This window comes from Sapajus apella, unplaced genomic scaffold (genome assembly GCF_009761245.1).
Source record: "Sapajus apella isolate SASKATOON/1434 unplaced genomic scaffold, GSC_monkey_1.0 scaffold19, whole genome shotgun sequence".
NCBI lineage: Eukaryota > Metazoa > Chordata > Mammalia > Primates > Cebidae > Sapajus > Sapajus apella.
In genome coordinates this window covers 13,461,140-13,477,146 of record NW_022436959.1, presented here as the reverse complement: position 1 = coordinate 13,477,146, position 16,007 = coordinate 13,461,140, and the positions used below count along the sequence as shown (strand labels likewise).

The window sequence follows — 16,007 nt, the reverse complement described above, 5'->3', positions numbered from 1 at the left end:
CTTGGCCCATTTATGTCTTACTCCATTACTGCTGTGGAACACTTTCCAGCAGGTTTCTGATAGTGGAAGCCATTTGATGGCACCTTGTCTTGGGCCCGTGTCACAGCCCTCTTGCTTCCTTCTGCAGCAATCTTCCGACACTGGCTTGGGATGCCCACTGGAACTCCACTGTATCATACATATGCAGCCCAAAGATGTTAGGGAGCTAGTGACTTTGGGGCCATTCTTGATTAACGGGAGGTGGAAGCCCAAAAGATAAGTGCTCTTCCTTCCAGCTGCGCTTCCTTCCGACGCTAAGCTCCAGTCACCCATAGCAGCAGCCAACTCAATAATAATACATCCCTATGTTAGCTTTCTCTTTTTTCCTTTTCCACTCCTCTTCCGCTCCCTCTGGTTCCCTCGGATCACTTCCCAAATAAATTACTTGTATAATAACATTTACTGGTATAAGAACATTTGTCTTAGGCTTTGCTTTTGGGCAAGGGATAAACTCACGCTAAGATGGTTGGTACCAGGAATGGCTTTTGAAAGCAAACACTCAAAATAGTATCTTGTGAATGGATTAGTTATTGCAGTGGATTTGGATGAAGTGCAGGTGGGAGGTGAAGTGCTAGATTATGCAGTAGCTGTGTCATTACAGTGAAATAGGACTAGTGGAAATTATAAAGTATTCATTTGCTACTTTGAAATGCTTTAGGAGCTTTGAAAAAGAAAATGACATAGGCTCATGACAGCCATTTAATTCAAGGAATGCTGTGAAAGCCAGAGTCCCTCTATAGCACTCTAAGGAAACTCATCTGCAGATACAGGGCAGACTGCTGCCAATCAGGCTCAAATCTAACAGTAAAGGTGGCAAGGCTGCAAAGGAGGCTGAATGCACAGTCTCCAGCAAAGTCAGTGTGCTGACACAAAAAGAATGGAACCCTAAATCATAGGATGGGGACATTTGTGTTGGTGCCTGAGAATCTCAAACCCTCAGGATCCTTGAACTCTGAGCTGGCACAAATTGTGTCCTCCAATTTTCTAGAGGAGTATAGCCTGCCCTTTGCTTTGAGATTTTCTAAAGGCTTTATCTGAGGCCTTGTATCACAAGGTAACACTTGTCCTCCTCAAGACCTACACTTGCTACCTCTCATTGACTCCAAAGTAATAACTAGGATCAGGTCTCAGCAAACCCTAACTTGGGGAATGTAGTCCTTCCTCTAGGAGGACAGGTTTCACTCTGACTCAATTGCAGATTCTGGTTAAAATGTATTGGGAGGAACCCAGGGAATATGTCTGAGAGTAGATCTTGAGGCTGCTGAATCAAGGAGTGTGGTAGGGATGGAATATAAGGCTTGAGAGGAGAGAGTGACATCGGAGCACTCACTCATGATGCACGGTTTAATTCCCTGACAAGAATCTCTGGAGTTGCTCCTAACACAATGCAAGGATGGTATATAGAAGATATGATAAACATGCCAGCAGTTATCTGACAGTACTGAGGAAGGGGTCAGAAAGCTTAGGGATGTATTTGTTGTTTGAAACTGGAGAAGTTACCACCTGACTTTTCCCTGGAAAGGCCCAGATGATATTCATAACTAAGGCAAAAAAAGTATAATAATAGTCAAGTGCAGTGGATCATGCCTGTAATCCCAGCACTTTGGGAGGCTCAGGTGGGAGGACTGCTTGAGCCAGGAGGTCAAGGCTGCAGTGAGCCTTGATCATGCCAATACACTAGCCTGAGTGACAAAGTAAGATCCTATCTCAAACAACAAAAAGAAATGTAATGGTGAAGAGTATACTGGAAACTTTGAAAAGCCTAGTAAGGGTTGATTGACCTCTGCAGACTAGAATTGATGATGGAAGATGTCGATGACACTGGGCTCTGTGGTATCAATGTACAGCTAGTGCTCAACTTAGTCAGACCGGTCGTAACACGATTTGGTCATAAGTTGAGTAGTCTATATGTACAGTACTGTGAAATGATGTTATAAAAACCTGTAAGTCAAAAAAAAAAAAAAAACCTTTAAGTCATATTTTATCATAATTTTCTTTCATTATTGTTATATATCATAATTTTCTTTGTTCATTTTATGCCATTTGTATCATCTCTACACCATTTTGTTTCTTATTTTTACATTCATCAGGTTTAAGTAAAACACTGCATTACCAGTACAACTGGTTTAATATTTGCAAAACATACAAAATTACAAAATACAGGTGCATACAAAAATACAAAATACAGGTGTAAAAAATACCATAGGAAACATTTTCCCAATTGCAAAACATATCAAAATATATAAACATGTACGAAACATTTTATTGGCCGCTGGTGCTTGACTGCGGATAGTTGATGTCGTCATCTGAGGCAGCAGTTGGGGTTACCAGAGTTGCTTTTTTCATAAACATGGTGAGCTTTGTCTAAATTGTATGTTTCTTTTTTTCTTCATAAATTTCACGATACGGACGAAACACATCATGCGCCATCCGTTCAATCCTTGCAAATCGTTCGATGTTTGGGTCCATTGCTTCGAAATATATAAGAAGTTTATTCAGTAAAGATAAACCGTCTGATAATCCCTTAGTGGTGAACTTTCTGGCTCCTCCTCTTCTTTCTCTGCTTCTCTTCTTTCTTCTTCCGCCACTCTTTCTTCTTCCAGTTCGATTAGCTCTTCATTTGTAAGTTCTCCGGATTCTTTGTCTAGCAACTCTTCGACATCTTCCATTTCACACTCCAAAGAAAGGTCTTTAGCGAGTTTTACTATTTTTTCCCGAATCGTTTCAAGTTCATGTTCACTGTCAAATCCGTCAAAATCATTAACATAGCACTGTCAAAATCATTAACATAGCACTTAACACAATTTTTTCCAGATGCCATTCATGCACTTTGTCGTCACAGCCTCCCAGGCGGTAGCGATATTCTTGATACACATCAAAATGTTGTAGTGTTTCCAAAAATCTACAGTGGAGCAGTCGTGGCTAGCAATTGTGGTCGTAAAGTCGAATGGTCGTAAGTTGCATAGGTCGTAAGTCGATCAATACCTGTAGATACAGGATGGGATGCCGAAATTTTGAAGACCAAGTTGTGGAACTTAACTGTCAGAGGCCCAATGGACATAATTAACTTAATGGGTACCCAGGCATGAATCTGTGAACAAGGTAAAGTTCATAATGTTCCAAGGGGCAAGATTGAAGGACAGCTGATTAGGATGTTATTTGACTTGTGTAACTGACTCCTCTCACCCCTCAGAAAAGAAAATTGAGAACTGGCAAGGAGAAGGCTGACATTAATGTTTGTAATGAAAAACCATAGTTCCCCATCCAGTTTCCAGACTTAAAGCTCATGGTGGAAGGGAAGGCCCAGATCCCTTGAGGAAGGATCATCAAATATATTTGGTAAACATCCTAAATCCCTTCTCAAAGGGGAAGTCATGTACCATCATTTACCAGGGTAACTATGCAATGGATAAAAAGGAATAGTAAGATTTTTTCAACCAAGGACCATTGGATACAGTGCCTGAGCTGACATGGATCCCAGAAGACCCAAAAGACCACTGTGGTTCACTGGTTAGAACAGGGAGGTTCAGTGATAAATGGAGTACTGGCTAAAGTTGATCTCACAGAAGGTAAAATGGGTCTGGTCCCACTCTATTTCTACTCTCCCTAAATATACATAATTGAGATAGATACATTTTGAAGCTGACAGAACCCTTGGGCCTACACCGATGGCTCTTGCTTCTTGCTCCAGGGCTTGTTAGATGCTGTAAAGCAGAGTTAATGATCTAGATGCTTCCTTTGACCAATGGGTCATGTTGACATACAGTCAGTAACGATATAGAAGACTTGAACAACAATATTAACCAACCTCACCTAATTGACATTTATAGGACACACCAATAACAGCAGAAAACACATTTTTTTTTTTTTAGTACAAATGAAACAATTACTAAGGCTGGCCATATTTTATGTCATAAAACAAGGCTCAATATTTTTAAGATGACTCCGATAATAAAGTATATCCCCTGGCCACAGTGGAATTAAATTATAAATCTATAACAAAGATGTCTAGAAAAATCTCAAATGTTTGAAAATTATATAACACATGTAAATGAGCCATGGGTCAAAGAAAAAAAGTCAAAATGGGAATGAATGTACTTTCAATTGAAAGGTAATGAAAACAAAACAATATAATATTTGTGGGATGCAGCTAAAGCAATATGTAGAGGAAAATTTATAGCATCAAAATGCTGCTATCAGTAAAGAAGAAAAATCTCAAATCCACCCTTACCTTACAGAACTAGAAAAAGAAGAGAAAATGAAACTAAAATAGGTAGAAAAGGGAAAATAAGACCAGAATATAAATTGAAATAAAAAACAAAAGTAAGAGAAGAAATCAATAAAACCAATAAAATTTATAAACCACTAGCCTGACTAAAGAGAAAGAGAGTGAGAGAAGGCACAACTGTTAGGATTGAGAGTGGTGACATCACTATAGATTCTACAGATAATAAAAGGATACTAAGGGAATGCTATAAATAACTATGCCAGTGATTTTGACGACTCAGATGAAATGGACAAATTCCTTAAAAAAACACTGTGTTGTAAACATTGCGATGTGTTGTAAGTCCCCTTTGTGGAATCTTTAAAGATTGTTCCAATTTAGTCATGGAAATTCGAGAGAGGCATATAAAATTAAAGGATTTATTATACTCATTTGTCTTAGAAAAGGGAGGCATTACATGCCACATGGGGGCTGCATATAAGGTTTGAATGCCAAGGGAGCATGCTCAGCCAAGCAGGTGGGGAGCTTAGAGGAAGTGAAAACCCGTGGGCAAGTGCCTTTACTGGGGGTCAGAGCAGAGTAGACAAGGAAAGATGTAAAGGGATTTCACTGGTGCTTTTTGAATGTCATTAGATCATAGTTGGCAGGTCAAGAATAACTTGTGACAGGAACCAGCCTGTCACCCTGGTACACCTGGTCACTTGGGCAGGGTATTTATAGCCTATTTGTGAGAACATTGAGGCACCAGGAAAATATAAAGTTAAAATATTTACAATATAGACATAACTATCAAGCTCATTAAATAAGAAATGGATAACACAATTAGCCCTATATGTATCAAGAACTTGAATTTGTAGTTAAAAACCTTAGCACAAAGAAAATTCTAGATGGCTAGAATGTGCACTAGAGGAAATGATGCCTAGATGGCTAGATGGCTGCACTGTGAATTTTACCAAGCCTTAAGGGAACAAAGAACATCAATTCTATAAGACTCTTCCAGAAAGCTGAAGTTGGGAATTCTTTACAACTTATTCTATATGCCCAGCATCACTCTGACATCAAAACAAGACAAAGACATTACAAGAAAAGAAAATTTCAGATCAATATTCCTCTTGAACATAGATGCAAATTCTTAACAATTTTAGCAAACCTAATACGAGACTATATAAAAAGGATTATACATCATGACCGAGTTAATTTTATCCCAGAAAAGCAAGGTTGGTATTACATTTGAAAATTATTCGATGTAATTCATCGTATTAATAAATCACATGATTATCTGAATAGATATGAAAAGAAGTATTTGATAAAATTCAACATACATTCATGATAAAAATTTTCAGCAAACTCAGGATAGAAAGTAACCTCCTTAATCTACTAAAGGGTATCTACTATAAAACCACAGCAAACATCATTCTTAGTAGTAAAAGGAAAATGCTTTCCTCTTAAGAATAGGAACATGGCAAGGGTGTCTGCTCTCAGCACTTATTTTCAGCATTATACTGGAAGATCTAGCCACTGCAACAAGGCAAGATAAAGATAAATAAAAGACTTCCAGATTGGAAAGAAGACAGTAAAACACGCTTTATTTGCATAAGACATGATCATCTAGATAGATAACTCTGTTAAATTTATTTTAAAAACTATCACTAGAAATAGGGTAGGTGCAGTGCCTAATACCAGCACTTTAGGAGACTGAGGCAGGAGGATTGCTTAAGCACAGGAGCTCAAGGCTGCAATGACCTGTGATGGCACCACTACTCTCTCACCTGGGTGACAGAGGGAGAACCTGTCTTACACACAACACACACACACACACACACACACACACACCCCCAAAAAAACAACTAAACGATCACAGAAATAATAATTAAGGTATATTTCTATATACTGGCAACAAAACAAACAGAAGTTGAAATTAAGAAAAAAATATAATTTACAATAGCATGAAAAATGAAATTCTTAGGGATAAACAGAAGATAAATAAAACTTTTGTCATGAAAAGCACAAAACATCACTCAGATAAATAAAATAAGACCTAAATATACTACATTCATGGATCAGAAGACTCAATATAGCTAAGATGTCCATTCTCCTCAAATTTATGTATACATTCAATGTAATCCCAATCAAAATCACAGCAGGCTGTGTGTGTGTGTGTGTGTGTGTGTGTGTGTGTGTGTGTGTCTATGTGTATAGATGCTGACAAATTGGTTCTATGATATCATGAAACTACAAACATAAAACAACTTTGAGAAACAACAATATTGGAAGGCTTACAGTACCTATCTTCAACAGTTACTATAAAACTATAGTAATTAAGACAGTGTGGTATTACATTAGTCTAAAGAAAGCAAATGGATCAGTGTAACAGGACAGAGAATCTAGAAATAGACTTGCACATGTATGGTTGATCTCTGACAATGGTGCAAAGACAATTCAATAGACAAATGAGTGTTTTCAAGAAATGATGCTGGAAAAATTAGATATCCGTATGCAATAAAATAAAATTTGATTTATAACATGTTTCACATGTTATAAAAACTCAAAAAGGATTATATATCAAAATGTAAAGCTTGAATATCTAAAATTTCTACAAGAAAATATACAAGAAAACCTTTGTGAACCAGGCTAATCAGAGATTTCTTACATACAACACAAAAAGCATGACTCATAAGACAAAACAGATAAATTAGACTTTATTGAAATTAAGAACTTTTGCTCTTTCAAATACCTCTTTTAGAAGACAAAAAGACAGCTGTAGACTGGGAGAAAGTATTTTCAAACCTGATGGAGTTGTATTCACAGTATATAAAGAGCTGTCAAAAATTCAATATTAAAAAATTCAGTTAGAAAACAAAAGGTTTGAACGAACACCTTTTTAGGAAGATACGGATGGACAATAAACACAGGAAAAGTTTCCCAACATTTTTAGTCAGTAGAGAAAGAAATGCGAATTAAAATCACAAGGACATACCATTACACAAAATGTTTAAACTTAAAAACACAGATCATATCAAATGATGGTGAGGATATAGAGCAGCTAGAATTCTAAAACCCCACTGATGGGAGTATAAAATAGTACAACTACCTAAAACTATGAAGCAGTTTTTTAAGCACACAAACAATTCTACGACTTAGCCATTCCACTCCTTGGTATTAACGCAACAGATATGAACACATATGTCCATATAAAGACTTGCCCACAGTAGCAACTTTGTCTGAAACAAAAACTGGAAGCAGTCCAAATATCTATTAAAAGGTAGATAAACAAATTGTGTTATATTCAAGCAATGGAATAGTAACAGCAATACAACCCAACAAACTCTTGATACTCATAGGACAAAATTTATCAATCAAAATAATTATGCTATGGGAAATAAGTCAGCTTAAATGTTCATATTGCATGATTCTATTAATGTCAAACTCTAGAAAACGCCAACTAATATATGGTGACCGAAAGCAGAAAGAGAACTGGGAAGAGTCAGGTATTATAATCGGGCATGAGGAAACTTTGAGGTGATGGAAAAGTTTATCTTAATTGTAGAGTGATTTCAACAGTATATACATATGTTCACCCTTAACAAATTATGTACTTTTGATATCTGCAGTTTGTTGTATTCTATCCTTCAATCAAGCTATTAAACATTAATTGGAGATAATTTTCAATTGTTGTGTAAGGTTTGCCACAAATTCTAATATCTGAAAAGAAGCAGACAGCAAATTTTTTCCGTGAAAAAAGTTGTTATGCTAGAGAGAGCTGTGGGATCTAAGGATGGGTTGACCAACGCTTGTGAAGCTACTAATCTGAAAAACACATTTCAGTTACCATTTTCTCTTTTCCATCGTGTAAATAGAAGGTTAGAGTTCTTCTAATTTGGGCGTTTCTAAAATTTAAATCCACGTGAAGGGGTTAGGAAAGGCCACAAAATCCTACGTCACCACTAACGTCACTGCTCGAAGACTTGTGAAAGAACTCGCGGTGGACCCCACCCCACCCCACCCTACCCTGGAAATCACCAGGGCGCAGCCTCAGTGCCAGGCCCCTCCCCCAACGCGTCTTTCTAGGCGGGAGGCCTTGGCCGCCACGTGACTCCCGCCAACCCCGGATGATGGCGCAGCGCTGTGCACGCAGGCGCAGTGTGGGGACCGAGCGGCAGAAGCACGCGCGGTAAGCTCCTGGACGTGTGCTACTGCGGGCCGAGGGCGACGCGCGGTAGCGAGCGAAGGGCCGAGAGCCCAGGATGTGGGGCCAGGGTCACTTTTCTAGAGCTCCTGCAACGGAAAGTGTGAGGTCAGTAGTAGTTTTTGTGGTAGGTGCAGTGGTGGCCGCTTCAAGCACTGTATTTTCGTCGCTACTTGCGTTTTAGGTCTCCAGTCCTGGGACTAGGCCCATTTCAGGGTTTTCTGCCGCCCTCGAGCCGCCGGCTACGGCGAAGGGTGCCAGACACCCCAGTTTCTGAATGCGTGCCGGCAGGCGAAACCGGCCTGAAAAGACTTCGGGCCTGAATAATCTCCGTGAAGACGAGGTCACGCAGCCTGCATTCTCTTTCACTTCTCGAAAATTCTGTGCCATTTAAGTTTAAAAATCCCTTATAAAACAAGTGTCAGGGAGCTACGTGTACCCATTTCTTGCAAATTTTCGTCTCGAAGTAGAGATTTGGACCTACCGTTTGGTGATCTCTGTTTGCAGAAAGTGGGTTCAGCATCAGTTCCTTCATAATTATCAGGGAAAGTCGTTTTAAAGTAAGATTTAAAAACTATTCTAGAAGTAGCTTCTTGTAGTATGTGGAGAGATTTCCAAAGTAATTTTCACCTTTACTGAATTTAAGCCTTAATGTCTTCCGTAGAAATAGTCGCGCTCAAAGTTTTCACAGCTTTTCACTCAGTTGAATTTAAAAACTGCTTTTTGACCTGTAGTTAAGAACCCTTGTTTTGGAGACATTTTCATGCCACTTATGAAAAATGTAAAAAACGTTGTAACAAAAATAATTCATTTAAAAACTTATATTTCTGTGACGAGGGGTTGTTTTCCTTTTCATAATGAGGGAGCATTTGAAACTTTCGTATAGTTGTGTTTAGACAACTTTTAAAGCTCTTAAAAAATTGCTGTGGCTCACGCCTATAATCCCAGCACTTTGGGAGGCCGAGGTGGGCGGTTTATAAGGTCAGGAGTTAAGAGAGTAGCCTGGCCAACATGGTGAAACCCTGTCTTTATTGAAAATACAAAAATTAGCTGGGCGTGGTGGCGTGTGCCTGTAATCTCAGCTACTTGGGAGCCTTAGGCAGGAGAATTGTTTGAACCCGCCGGTGGAGGATGCAGTGAGCTGAGATGGCCCCACTGCGCTCCAGCCTGGGGGATAGAGCAAGACTTCCTCTGTTGGCGAGGAGGGAATCTGTATTTTAATTTTCTTTCAACGCTTGTGAATGCAAAGTGCAATATTCTAGTATATTACAGATAAAATTATGTAGTAGCAGACATTTATTTTGGAATATTTTTGCATTTGGTAAAGTATGTAATAAAAATTATTTTTGAAGTAATAGGCAAAATTCTAGGTATTTTGCAGTCTTTAATCCCACAGTATCTTCAAAAGAAGTAACCACTATGACTTTTAACTAAAATAGACTGCCAGTTTAAAGCATTTGTTCTATTACTTGTAATGTTTCTCTTTATGTTGTGGAAGTCCTTTTTTTGGGAGGATATTGTTTAAAAAAGAATATGTACATTGTTTCAGAGTATTGATTTATGTAAGTGATCGGAATGTATATGAATTGTTCAGTGTGAGTTTGTGAAAGTTTGGCTAAAGATAATAAGGATAGAGATTATATATGATAAAATTGCGTATACTACAAAATACTCGAATTAGTTACTGAAGGAAATATCATTGAGTTTATTTTTAATATAGAGTTTGAATTTTGATAACTGCATTTAGGACAAAACATATTTGTTAGAATTGAACATTATGTAGGTTAGTCTTCATTATTAATGGATGGATTGTTATTATCTAATTCAAGTTATCGAATTGTTCTAGTTTTTCAGGAGTTGTCCAAATGGATGAAGATACACATTACGATAAAGGTACTGATACTAACAGTTATTTTGGGGTGTAAGAGCTAGATGGTACTGATTAATTTCTAATTTCCTTTGTACTGTGATTTGGTTTTAGTGGAAGATGTGGTTGGAAGTCACATAGAAGATGCAGTAACATTTTGGGCCCAGGTAAATAGCAGACTGGTTGATATCATCACCCCTAACCCAATTCTTCCCCAACAAAAACAAAAATAAAACCCAGAAATAAATATATTTATCATTTTTAGCTGGGCATGGTGGCTTATGCCTGTAATTCCAGCACTTTGGGAGGCCGAGGCTGGCAGATCACGAAATCAGGAGTTTGAGACCAGCCTGGCCAATATAGCGAAACCTGGTCTCTACTAAAAACACAAAAATTAGCCCAGCGTCGTGGTGGGATTACAGGTATGATGGTGGCATGGCGAGCCTGTAGTCCCAGCTACTCCTTAGGCTGAGACAGAAGAATCACTTGAACCCAGGAGGTAGAGGTTGCAGTGAGCCAAGATTGTGCCGTTGCGCTCCAGCCTGGATGACAGAGCAAAACTCCACCTTAGAAAAAAAACAAACAAAACCAAAAAGCCCAGGAATAAATACATTTATCTTTCTCAGTGCCTAATTTTTATGGAATTATTTATCACCAGGCATTATTAGAAGACAGAGGTTGATGGCTGTGACTTTATGTCACTAGTGAGTATTATGTACATAATACACCAAGTTTAAAAAATGAAAATTGGCAAGATTGTGATTTCAGAATTCCACTCAATTCTAGGCTGCATAAATTGCTGGGATCTGGGAGCCTGTTCTATTTGTGAAGTTACAGCCCCATCTAGGGGTCTTTTATAAGATTGTTTCTTGAAGAAGGATAAGTTTTAAAAATCTGTTATTTTTTCTAATTGCTTAAATTTGAGATATGGTTTTTTTCTCATTATAAAATTGGAAGCATGATTGAAACATTTCTGATTTTCTATTGGGAGGCTGCCAGTCAAGTAAGGTTACTCAGTTTTAAATACAAAAGCAAGCACTAAAGGGCTGTGTTCCACTATTTAAGAAGGTAAATTTCTCTAATGCACACAATGACCTGCTAATTTTTGCTTTTGTAAACTATAAATGATGTGGAAGGGAAAGAAATTACATTTCTCTATACTCCCTACAGCATGGGAACTCCTTTTGATAGGGGATGAGGTGAACTCGTAATGTGGGAATTGGTGAACTGGTAATGTGGGAAATAGAATATATGAGAATAAAGTTCTAGAAGAATATGATTAACCCAGAGTTCTTAAATCATATATCACTTAGTGACTGGGAGACATACTGAGAAAGGCATCATTAGGCAATTTTGTCGTTGTATGAACATCATGGAATGTCCTTAGAGAAACCTGGATGATACAGCCTACTGCATACTTAGGCCATGTGCTGTCCTTGTACCCCATGTTACTGTACTGAATGCTGCTGACAGTTGTAACAAAATGGCAAATCTTTGTATATCTAAACATAAAAAAGATACATTAAAGTATTATAAAAGATTAAAAAATGGTATGCCTGTGTAGAGCACTTATGGTGAATGGAGCTTGCAGAATTGGAAATTGCTTAGGGTGAGTCATTGAGAAGTGAGGAGTGTGAAGGCCTGGGACATTACTGTATAATACCATATACTTCATAAATACTGTACACTTAGGCTACACTTTACTTAAATATTTTTCTTCAATAAATTAACTTATTGTAACCTTTTATAAACTTGACTCATTTGTAATAACACAGCTTAAAACACAAACATTGTACAGCTGTGCAAAAATGTTTTCTTTATATCCTTATTCTAAAGCTTTTTTCTCTTTTTAAAATTTTCTTAGTTTTTTTTACTTTGAAAACTTTTTGGTTAGAAATGAGACAAAATCATCAATATCACTGTCTTCCACCTCCACATCTTGTCCCACTAGAAGGTCTTCAGGGTCAGTAACATGCATGGAGCTGTTATCTTCTGTAATAACAATGCCCTCTTGAAATACCTTTAGAAGGACCTGAGGCAACTTTTTAAATAAGGAATACACTAAAAAAATATATACACGCACACACTAGTTGACATAGTTGTTTATGTTCATTACCAGGTATTATGTACTGTACATAATTGTATGTGCTCTGCTTTTTTAAGACTGGGGCACAGTAGGTTTACACCAACATCACCACAAACATGTGAGTAATGCATTGTTCTATGATGTTAACGATGGCTAGGACAACACTAGGCAGTAGGAATTTTTCAGTTTCATTATAATTTTTTTTTTTTTTTTTGAGATGGAGTCTCGCTCTGTCTCCCAGGCTGGAGTGTGATGGTGCAATCTCGGCTCACTGCACCATCTACCTCCTGGGTTCAAGTGATTCTCCTGCCCCAGCCTCCCAAGTAGCAGGGATTACAGGTGCAGACCACCATAACTGGCTAATTTTTTGTATCTTTACTAGAGATGGGGGTTTCACCATGTTGCCCAGGCTGGTCTTGAACTCCTGACCTTGTGATCTGATCACCTTGGCCTCCTAAAGTGCTGGATTACAGGCGTGAGCCACCATGCCCGACCTTAGCTTTATTATAACCTTATGGGACACCTGTAGTTTATGTGCTTTAATATTGACCAGAATGTCACTATGTGGGGCATGACTAAATATAAAAAAAACATTGTAGAAGGGTGATGTTATAGAAAACTTGGGGCATATTTGGCAAATTTGTTTCTGCTTATGCACATTTTCTTTTTTTTTTCTTTTTTTCTTTTTTTTTTTTTTTTTTTTTTTGAGATGGAGTCTTGTCACCCATGCTGGAGTGCAATGGCATGATCTTGGCTCACTGCAACATCTGCCTCCAGGGTTCAAGCCATTCTCCTGCCTCAGCCTCTGGAGTAGCTGGGATTACAGGCGCATCCCACCGTGCCCAGCTGATATATTTATGTGTTTAAATCTTTAGTAGAGGCAGGGTTTCACCATGTTGGCCATGCTGTCTGGAACTCCTGACCTCGTGATCTGTCCACCTTGGCCTCCCAAAGTGCTGGGACTACAGGCGTGAGCCACAATGCACGGCCACTTATGCACATTTTCTAAACGTTGGTCACACGTTCTGGTTCCATGCCCATTGTCTGTATTAATGACAGCTGCATCACTAAACAGTGTCCCCGGTTAGATGATAAATTATATTTAAGCTTATATAGAAACATCATTTATTAGTGTAAAAAGATTTTCTGTACCAGTGCCATCTAGTAGAAATATATGAGCCACATAAGTAATATTAAAACATTTTTGGCAGCCACATTGAAGAAACTAAAAACAGATGATATTTTAATAAATAGATTTTATTTAACTCAGTATATTCTCCAAAATATTGTTTCAAAATATAATTAGCATAAAAGTGTCAACAGGGTAGTTTGTATTTCCTTTCTAATATTCTCTTTGAAACCTAGTGTGTGTCTTACAGCGTATCTCCTCAGACTAGCCACATTTCAAGTGGGTATTGGCTGTTGTATTTAGCAGTGCAGCTCTAGACTTTGATTTCAGTTCAATTTAGTTATGAAAATGTTTGAATTTGGAGCAAATTCAAGATTCAGAAGATTTTTTTTCTGTAAAGGATCAGATGATGAGTATTTTACCATTTTTAGGCCATACAGCTTCTTTTGTAGCTATTCAACTCTGCCAACATAGTGCAAAGCAGCCATAGAGAAAATGTGAATGAATGTTTGTAGCTGTGATGCAGTAAACTTTATTTACTAAAACAGGTGGCTGTAATTTGCCAACCTCTGAGTTAAACCATGAGGTTGAGACTCTTGTAGAAAAACATTTAAAATAGGAAACATGCACATGAAAAGATTAAACATCACCGGTACTAATGGTATATAAGTAAATGTAGTGGTTATTTCAAGAAGCAAATTGGCAAATTTGGTTGGGGTGAAGATGGGATGTAGGCATAGAGAAGAGTAAGTAGAGATCTGGAAATATGTAAAGGCAGGTTAGGATGAAAATCTGCTCACGTGTATTCAACATTTTTCTGCCCTGTGGGTTTCTGCCTTAAAAACCATTTACAAGCAGACATTTCAGATTGGATGAGTGGCAGCTGAAGGAATCCAAAGTAATTGACTCCACCTGTTTCTTTGAAAGAACAAGCTTGTTGTGGTCAGCCATGGTGGCTGATGGCTGTAATCCTAATCCTAACACTTTGGGAGGTCAGTGTGAGAAGAGCGCCTGAGCCCAGGAGTTTGAGACCAGTCTTGGCAACATAGTGAGACCTTGTTGCCACACACACACACACACACGCACGCACGGACGGTATACACACACACTGGGTGTGGTGCTGCTTGCTTGTGGTCCCAGCTATGTGGGAGGCTGAGGTGGGAGGATTGTTTGGGCCCAGGAGATTGAGATTGCAGTGAGCTGAGATGGCACCAAACAAACAAAAGAGCTTCTATTTGTTTTAGTCTGTATAGTGAAAAAATGTAATTGTATGGAATATTTTGATTCCTGGGGTTTATTCACAGAGGCTGCTTCTAATGTTTCTCAGGGTCAGTTTAAATTCAGTTCCTGTTTTATGCAGAGACATTGATATTCATGATATTCTTTGAACTGCTCTTTCAGAGTTCTTTTCAGTCATCACAGATAATCATGTTCTTTCTAGCATCATTGAATATTTTTTGGTGTATTTCTTTAGAATATATATATGTGTGTGTGTATATATATATATTTGTGTATATATATTTAATATTTATTTTGAAGAAACTTTGACTTCCAGGAAAGTTGCCAAATTAGTACAGAGGCTAGCATGTGGCTCTGTATACTCTTCACCCAGCTTCCCTTAATGCTTATGTGTTATATAACCATAGTAGAATGATCAAAGGCAGGAAATCAACATTAGTACAATGCTATTAACTAAACTAATGCCCTTATTTAAATTTTAGCACTTTTTTTGGTCTTTTTTTATTCCAGGATCCAATACAGAATCCCTAATTGTATTTAGTTGTGATCCTTGGTTTTGTTTAACCTCTGTATGTTTCTGAATTTTTCCTTGTATTTCAAGACTTTGACATTTTGATGAATATTGGTTATTTTGTAGAGTATCCTTTAATTTGTTTGTTTGATTTCTTATAAATAGATTAGTAAGAGTTCCACAGAAGTGATATTGTAGTCCTCTCAGTACATCGTATTGGGGTTTCATGATGTGATATACCTTCTTATTGATGATGATAACCTTGACTCACTTGGGTAAGGTGGCACCTTCCAGGTTTTTTCACTGTAAGGTTACTGTTTTTTCCTTTGTAATTAATGAATGTTTTAGGAGACATGTTGAGGCTGTCTAATCCAGTTTCTCTTCAACTTCTCACCCATGAATTTTATTATTTCTCTAGTGCTTGCCTAATAATGGTTTTCTGTTCTCCTCATTCCTTCCGCATTTATTAATTGGAATTCTTCTATACGCAAAAGATGTCTCTTCTCTGTCATTTATTCAATTATTTATATTAATATAGACTCATGAATATTCTATGAGTTATAATCCTATGCTATCATCATTTATTTATTTATTTATTTATTTTTTGAGGCAGAGTTTCACTCTTGTTACCCAGGCCGGAGCGCAATGGCGCGATCTCGGCTCACCGCAACCTCTACCTCCTAGGTTCAGGCAATTCTCCTGCCTCAGCCTCCTGAGTAGCTGGG

At 37.9% G+C, this 16,007-nt stretch overlaps 1 protein-coding gene across 1 annotated transcript in view; it reads left to right on the top strand.

The window, feature by feature from the left end:
• The first annotated feature begins 8,365 nt into the window (after nucleotides 1-8,365).
• STK31 (serine/threonine kinase 31) overlaps nucleotides 8,366-16,007 on the top strand; it is a 143,586-nt gene continuing 135,944 nt past the window's right edge. Inside the window, exons 1-3 of the mRNA XM_032286983.1 lie at nucleotides 8,366-8,558; nucleotides 10,297-10,343; nucleotides 10,432-10,484. Of these exons, the coding sequence (XP_032142874.1) occupies nucleotides 8,509-8,558; nucleotides 10,297-10,343; nucleotides 10,432-10,484 (150 nt within the window). The 5' untranslated portion in view covers nucleotides 8,366-8,508. The remainder of the gene's footprint in view (nucleotides 8,559-10,296; nucleotides 10,344-10,431; nucleotides 10,485-16,007) is intronic.